Raw genomic sequence first — 8287 nt, forward strand, 5'->3', positions numbered from 1 at the left:
CTCCTCCTTTCACTGACAGCATCATCTGGCTGGCCTGAACCCCCTCCTCCCGCCTCTTCTTCCTCTTCCTCCTGCCTCACTGCTGCATGCGCGGCAGGGCTGAACCTTTTGTGCACAGCGACATGATGCGAGAAAAATGTTTCATAAAGATCGAGTCTTCAGCTAATGTCGGTGTGAGCCCACCGCAGTCACTTTAAGGCCCCATCAGGGCAGAGGGTTGCGTTCACGTGCTGCTGGGAGAGTCAGATATGCTGAGGTCCATTCAGCTGCGAGACCAGCGTTGTCACAAGTGAATTTCCGGACGGGCCTTTCGTTTGTTTGCATGCACACACTGTGTGTGTGTGTGTGTGTGTGTGTGTGTGTCTCATAACAGCAGCAAACGGCCAGCTTGACATCAAGTCATCACGTCTCGCCTGTTTAACCCCCAACGCGAAGGATCCACATGCAGACCTCAGATCAGCTGCAAAGGTCAGCCTTTGACACTGAGCTCTGTGGACACAGAACAGCGAGCGGAGGAGGAGACAGCGACATCTAGAGGCGCTGGTGTGCAACAACAAGTCATCCTCACCCATTTCAGCATCTTGTGGCTACTTTTATAATAATAACAATAATAAAAAGGTAGACCTAATAAAACGTTAATTTTTCAGGGCATTAATCAAACCTTTAAAGAGTGCTCCAGATGAGAAAAATTAAAAAGAGAGTTGAGAATAACAATCACCTTTTTACCTTTGCCACGGTATCATATGAATATCATATGAGAGTCCTCCACGCCTTTGAGATACTTTACTTGTTTATTTTAATCTCATCAAGTTTGACAAACCAAACAATCAGTGGATTCGTGGAGAAAATAATGAATCAGAATGAAAAGACTCATCAGCTGCAGTCGAAACGAGCTGCAGCTCCACCAGTCTGTCAGCTGATCTCAGGTCAGATACGGCAGGACAACGGGGGACAAAGAAGGGCAATGGAAGACAGGAAGAGGAAAAGATCTACACACTTTAACAATAATAACACTGATGAACGAAATACTAAACAGAGGAAGTGAAATGTTCCAGTCAGCGCTGTACTGAAGAACACGTGACAGAAACAGCCGCGGGTCACGTGACTCGGCGGGCACGTGACAAAACTGGGTCTTGGCGGAGGTACACACGGAAGTGAGTCCAGCAGCGCAGACAGTTCCTGCTCAGCGGACCGTTTGTCCCCCGGTTTGCGGTCCCCTGTGCGCTGAGAGACAACACGATGGACAAGCTGCTCGTCGTGGCGGCAGCCGTGAGCCTGGCGGCTTTTGCTCAGGTGGACTGTAGCTCCGCCACCGCGAGGACAGTCAGCAGGACGCAGGTGAGTCCGCAGGCCGGGGTCTGCTAGCAGGTTATCAACCCCCCCGAAGGGGCCTGTGGGTGGACCACAGGGGGTCGGGCCGCGGGCTTGTGTGTGTTTGTGTCCCTGAATTGTTTGGTTGTTTGTTTCACTGCAAGCTGAATATCTTTGGATTGTTGTTTGTGCAAACCAGCAAACATAACAAATACTCCGAATTTTAAGTTCACAAAGTTCTTTGCAGACACTAGAGTACGTATAAACACTGAAACCCCAGCAGATCGACTCCAGTCTGTCTGCGAGACCACAGCAGCTCTGGACACACTGATGAGGAAACGAGCTGAAAGCTTGGACACACACAATATGATCTGTGTGTGTGTGTGTGTGTGTGTGTGGGCAGATTCTGGGCTTCGACTGGCAGAACTGTGGGCAGCCAGATGCTCCAGCTGTGCTCAAGACTCTGACTCTGTCTCCAGACCCGATCACCATCCCCGGAGACCTGAGGGCGTCGGCCTCTGGGTCCACGTCTGTGGAGCTGAGCGCCCCCCTCTCTGTGAGTAACGTAACGCACACCGAGTCTGCCTGACTGCAGGAAGACAAAGCGTCCACAAGTCGCTCACGCTCGTCTTTCCCTCCTCCTCAGCTGAACGTGACCCTGGAGAAGGAGGTGGCGGGTTTCTGGGTGAAGGTGCCCTGTTTGGAAGAGCTGGGCAGTTGTCACTACGCAGACGCCTGTGATATCCTGAACCAGCTGATCCCTCCGGGTCAGGACTGTCCAGAACCGCTGCACACCTACGGACTGCCCTGCCGCTGCCCCTTCAAGGCTGTGAGTCAGTCTGTCTGTCTGTCTGCCTGTCTGTCTGTTTTGTGGATCTGTCTAAGGCTGTGTCGTCTGTAGGAATCTGACAACCAGTTCAGGGGAAAGGTCAGTATTAAAGGGACTGTTCACCCCAAAACGCTCCAGGTAATCCACCCGTGGTGAGCAGTTTATGGACGGACTGTCGTCCTCTGTCGAGCTGTGACGTTAGCTTAGCTCGGTTAGCTCGGTTAGAGTACTTGTGCTTCTTTCAACAATATCAGCAAACATTTGAAGAGTTACTGCGGCTGTTTGTTACGCTTGTGTTAAGAGAAGGACTAAAAGATAAGAAGCAGTCGAGACACCCTGACTCAGTATTTCATTAGTGTGGACTCTAGAAGAACTGGTTCCAGCTGATCAGGAGTGTGAGAACCAGTTCCACAAAAATACAGAGTGTCACTGAACAAATGTGTCAACAGGAAGGAAACTGAAATGTAGTTCCTCTCTCTAAAGTTTCCCCAAATGAAACTGTTCTCCCTACTACCATCAGGGACAAGCAGACTGAGAAACAGCTTCTCTCCACAAGCCATCAGACTCATCAACACACTGACGAACACATGTCACTCACACTTTACTCTCTGCACCTTACATACTGCATCTACACTACTGCACATACCTGTATGTCCACTGACTGTACTTCTGCTGCTGTGACTGTGTGTGTGTGTGTGTGTGTGTGTGTGTGTGTGTGTGTGTGTGTGTGTATTTATTGTACATGTTTGTATCAGTATGTTGTCTTTTTACTGCACACTGTGTGTGTTTGTTTGGGTGTATGTGTATGGGTGTGTGTGTGTGTGTAATTATTGTCACTGTCTTACCTACATGTTTAGTTTTTAACTGCACATTGGAGACTGGTCAAACGAAATTTCAATTTTCTGTGCTAACCCCTGTTACACAGATTTTTGACAATAAAGTACACTTTGACTTTGACTTTGACTTGAAATGGACAGGATGAAAGGACTGTAAGTCCAGCACAGTCAGGTTCTGTCTGGATCCAGGTGTGACATGGATCTCCAAATTAAAATTTAAAAAGAAAGCCGTTTTGAGTTAATTCTGATGACATCACTGTGACCTCATCACCTAGACTGAACGCTGACCGAATCCTCATGTGTTAAAGTGTTGGAATCCCCCTTTACAGTTTAAATCGTACGTCATCAGACGCTGTGCTTCATGTGCTCGTTGTGCAGAGTTCCCATCATGCCTCTGGTCTCTGACACGTCCCCCTGTGTCTCCTCAGGGCTCGTACTCTCTGCCGCAGTCCGACTTCTACCTGCCCCACATGGACCTGCCCTCCTGGCTGACCAACGGGAATTACCGCGTGCAGGGCGTCCTGGGCGTGCAGGGTCGAGAGCTGGGCTGCCTCAAAGTCGCCCTGTCCCTCCACTCCGACTGAACGGCGCCACAAACCGTCAGGGGGTTCCAGCTTTTTGTTTACTCGCACATTAAAATGAAACTGGGTTGGTGGTTTTACTTGCTTACTGATGTTCCTTTAAATCCCATCTGAGCCAGCAGTTCGCTCTGTCTTTCTGCTCACTTCCTGTCCTGCAGCCCATCAGTGAGCCAACACGAAACAGAGAGAGCCGAAACCTGACCGATGTCACGTTAGTTTAATTCTCTTCTCCAAAAGTTGAATCAAGTTGCCTGGAAAATGAAAAGATTTGTTTGCTCAGGAAAAAGTAGGAAAAAGCCGAGATGTTTGGTTGAAAGTTCCCTGCATGGCCCTCGATCTCTCTACCTGCAGGTTATACGCATTTTAAATGTTTCTCTTTTAGAGTTTCACGTGGGCGTGATTTGGATGTTAGCGAAAAATGTGCTCAAACCTCCCAGAGGCTGAAGCCCAGAGGGAGTCGAGGTAAACGTCCAACAACTTCACCCAAACAATGACAGAAATTCAGCATTTGGCTAAAACCTCTTCGGCTGTTCGCTGTAGTTGCTACGTTCATCAGTTCATCAGTGGATCCACATGATTGTTTTGATTTTTGGGTGAACTGTTCCTTTAAAATCCAGATGAAATGACTTTTCCAGAGTGTCGAGCTGCCGTAGCTTTGATGTTGTAAGTTATTTTGGAGTAAAACAGACATCGCAAAGCCTGCAGCCGTGAACCGCAGCCACGGCGACGCAGTGTGACGTCGCCGGCCCGCCGCCGGCCCGCCGCCGGCCCTCAGCTCTGTGGGTGGATGTCGTGAGCTTGAAGGCTACAGCAGTTTGGCACACGTTTCGTTTTGTTTTCCAGGGAGAAAACATGATTAACTTTTGATGTAAGAACACAGAAACGCTGAAGGCTTTGAAAGGTTTTTCTCATCTCAGGCAGAAAGCTGAGACTCTGTTTTCCTGTCACCTGTCGGGTCTCACCTGTCGGGTCTCACCTGGACTCCCGTTTAAAGCAGCTGTTTAGAGAAGAGAGGACCAAGTGCTGAACCCACAGCTTTTCATTTGGCAGCGTCTTTCTGTCCAGAAAGAACAAGCAGGAAGCTGACAATCAACCCAAAGTACGGGAGCCTGTTGGACTCAGATGAGACTGAAGTTCGAGTTGGTCGACTGTTTCTGTGTTTCTTACCTTCTGGGCTACAAAGAGTGTTTTGGGCGATCTGTGCAGGTTTGTTTTAAAAGGTGCTTTCTGCTCTTTTCTTCAAAAACTGTTCAAGTTTCTAAAATGGGGAAGTTTGCTGGGATTGATTTTCTTGTGTGTGATGTGATTTGATCTTTTTGTTATTTTGACTTTATTTCCACTGAGTGCCTGATTTGAGCTTTGGGATGATATGCTTTGTCAACAGGTGACAGTGAAGTATGATGTCATTAGTCAGAGATTCTGATGTTAATCTGCCTGAATGTTGACTTGTTTTGTCCTGTGGCGACGACAGCTGATGGGATGAGCGTCCACACAGTGTACAGTTTTTAATAAACTTTACCCCATCAACTCTGTCTGAGAACACTCTTCCTGGTTTGGAGTTTTATCCCAGTGGTTCATTCTCATCAAACAGACGGGAAAGCTTCAGCTTCCCTACACACTGAAACGCTCTCCGCTGGCCTCAGGTCAGTCACACGTTCACAGATCCTCAAAGACGAGCAGGAAGTGAAGCGTCGCTGCCCAAAGAGTCTCTGCTCTGTGTTTAAAGAGCAATACTACCTGCAGCAGTTAGTATAGAACAGCAGTTTTCACCAGCAGGTGGCAGCATTTCCTGTGAATACATTCACACTGAAACATGACACACTGCTAGTCACTACACCAGCTGCCTCTAGAAGTACTGCTGCTACTGCATGAAAAGCATCTAAAGTACACAAAATCCAGGAAAATGTGTAATTTATCAAATTATATCCTCTGCAACAAACTAAACTAAAACCTCGGCTGACAGAACTCAGAGCTGCAGCAGTGAATGTTAACAGGAAGCTGCTCAGAGAACAGGGGGAAAGTGAGGACTAACAACAAGCGCAGTACAGGAAGTGAAGCAGCCGGACAGGTGGACGCTAACCACCAAAGAAGAAGCGGCATGTGGCGCCTGACATTTTCATGTGATTTAGGGAAGCCTGTTCTTGTGTGGTTTCACTTGGGTTCTCTGGCACATGTGTGTGTTCATTAACTGTTCTTCTTTTGTGGTTCCATCAAAGACCGAACCTCCAGAGAAGGAACAAACCACAGCGTCCAATCAGGAGCCCCCTACCCTCCCCCGCGTGTCAGACCCGAAACGCTGATGGCTTCACAGCATCAGGACTGGAGCAGAAAACCAAGAAACCTTGTGTGGCAGCTGCACTGCTGAACAGATCAGCAGCGGTCCGGATGAGGCAGCTGCGGACCACGTGTTGCTCTGAACCTCAGACAGGAAGTGCCCCGATTCAGGGAGGATTAATGTTGTTTGATCCAGAGGGAACCCGCAGCATGTGGACACCAGATATTCATGTGCTTTATTAGCAACCATGATGGACCACTTTAATGATACTTTAATGACACCTGCACTGCGTGACTCTGGCCACAAGAGGGCAGAAATGAGAGCAGCCTCACGTCTAGCAGGCAGCAGCAGAGTTTGCGGCGTGCAGGGAGACGTCCTCGTCCTCGTTTTCTCATGGCTCAAAACCAGGACGAATAGCTGGAGGCAACACGAGAATTTAAAGCAGGAAAACCATTCAAAAACATTTACCTCCAACTAACTTTAGTGACTGAGCAGATCAGAAAGCTGTGAGCTCGAGGGGGCGACAGAATACATTCAAAGTTTAGATATTCAGATTTCAGCATTTCACAAGTTCATGAAAATCACTCTGATCTCATATCATGTGCTGTGTGAAGATGGTTTTAATGCCTGAAGAGTCCCTGACACACACACACACACACACATACCACAGATAGAAATATCCCACTGACATGCTGAGTACAGACATCCACAGACGTGTGCTGAGGAGGTCAGTAGGTCTGCGTGAGGTGGAGGAACATCCACAATCAGAGGAAGAAACAGTTAACCCTGCAGGTGCTGGCGTTTCCTGCGTCTGCAGTTCAGCGCGTCGCCTTCATTTAATCAGGGCAGTGAAGACGCTCAGTCCAAACATCTGGAGCGTGCACGTCTGGAAGGTTCAGTGCTGCTTGTTGTTGTTGTTGTTGTTGTTGTTGCGGTGGTGGTTTTGTATTCAGTTGTGTTTATTCCCAACAAACAGGAAATGTGAAGCGCATCATCACCACTGTCCACTGAACAACAGGAAACAGACACGCAGCGTGTGAGAAAGCAGAGCCGGACGCCGAGGAAGGAAGACGCCACTGAGATCGCTGTTGGGTCGATGTGATGGCAAAGCAATACGACAACCAGAGATCTGAACGCAACAAACCGTGAAACTCTTCCTTCAAACTGCTCCAAACTCGTCCAAATTCAAATTTAAAATAACACATTCATATGGATGACGCTGAGGCAAATCAAAAACACTTTGCAGAGAGGCTTCCAGAGACACTGTGAGGGGGCGGGGATCCGACGTGGCCGAGCAGCACACCTGGTCAGGTGACAAAGCAGCGCTGCAGTGGGGACCAGCAGGACCAGGACGAGACAGACGGCAACACTCCAGCAACGAAAGCTGAGCGGAGCTGAGGACACAAGGTGAGGAGCAGCTGGTGGCTCCGTCCTGACTGAGACTCACCTGCAGCCAATCAGAGATGGACAGGAAGTTACTGAGGGACTTCAGGTGATGCAGCAAATCAAGAGTCACTTTTCTGATGAAATCAAACCTGTGGATGCGGTTCTTTATTTGAATTCACATTGGAATCCCATGGAACCTGAACCAAGTGGGGATTGAAAAGCAGCTGATCAGAGCCGGAGGACACGCCCAGCTGATAACCTGCCTGAGGTGTAGATGGAGTCTGACATGATGCGCTCATTAACTCCTGGTCAGACGGGGACACGACCCACAGACTGTGGACAGCATCAGAGAGACGCTCATGCTGTCCTTTTTTCTGATGTTGTCTCCTCCCTCCTGTCCTCCGTCTACAACATCCACTCCTCGACTTCCAAACAGCTCTCATTTCCTCCTCTCCTCTCCTCTTTTCATCTCCTTGTTTCCTCTCCTCACTTGACTTCTCCTCTCCTTTCTTTATTTGCCATCCTTTTACTCTCCTCTCTCATCTTGTGTCCTTTGTTCCTGTCTTCTCCTTCTACTCCTCTTCTTTAATGTATTTCCTCTTCTCTCCTCCTCTAATTTCATGTCCTTGTCTCCTTGCTTCCTCTCCTCTCTTATTTCCTCCTCTTCTCTCCTCTCTGCAGGACATCCTGTTCCTGACCTCCACCATCAGGCTGCTTCCTGCCACAGGAAACTCGTCCACAAATGCAAGAGAGGAGGCAAGGGAGGAGAAGGAGGCAGGATGAAGAGGAGCTGAGGAGGAGGAGGAGGAGGATAAGGCTGCAGAAATGTTTAAGCAGGAGAAAGAAGGAGGTGACGGAGGCAGAAAAAGAGGAGGAGGGAGGAGCAGCGAGGTCAGAGGTCAGCAACTCAGTGGGACCAGGAGGTGAACGGGTCCATGCTGGTCAACGGTTGGCTGTCAGCAGAGCCGTGTCATCACCTGTTGTCATGTGGGATCCACCAATGAGATGAAGGTCGGGTTGGAGTGAAGGAGGGCGAAAGACTGAACAAAGACTTTTATGTTTCTGCTGT

At 48.9% G+C, this 8287-nt stretch overlaps 1 protein-coding gene across 1 annotated transcript; it reads left to right on the forward strand.

Moving 5' to 3' along the window:
* Positions 1 to 1103: 1103 nt before the first annotated feature.
* On the forward strand, positions 1104 to 5084 carry gm2a (GM2 ganglioside activator). The gene is made up of 4 exons (XM_046406845.1): positions 1104 to 1338; positions 1715 to 1867; positions 1958 to 2140; positions 3405 to 5084. Exons 1-4 carry the CDS (start codon positions 1240 to 1242, stop codon positions 3558 to 3560), a joined length of 591 nt encoding a protein of 196 aa, XP_046262801.1. The 5' UTR covers positions 1104 to 1239; the 3' UTR covers positions 3561 to 5084.
* The last annotated feature ends 3203 nt before the right edge of the window (positions 5085 to 8287 follow it).

Source organism: Scatophagus argus, chromosome 12 (assembly GCF_020382885.2).
Source record: "Scatophagus argus isolate fScaArg1 chromosome 12, fScaArg1.pri, whole genome shotgun sequence".
Classification (NCBI taxonomy): Eukaryota; Metazoa; Chordata; class Actinopteri; family Scatophagidae; genus Scatophagus; species Scatophagus argus.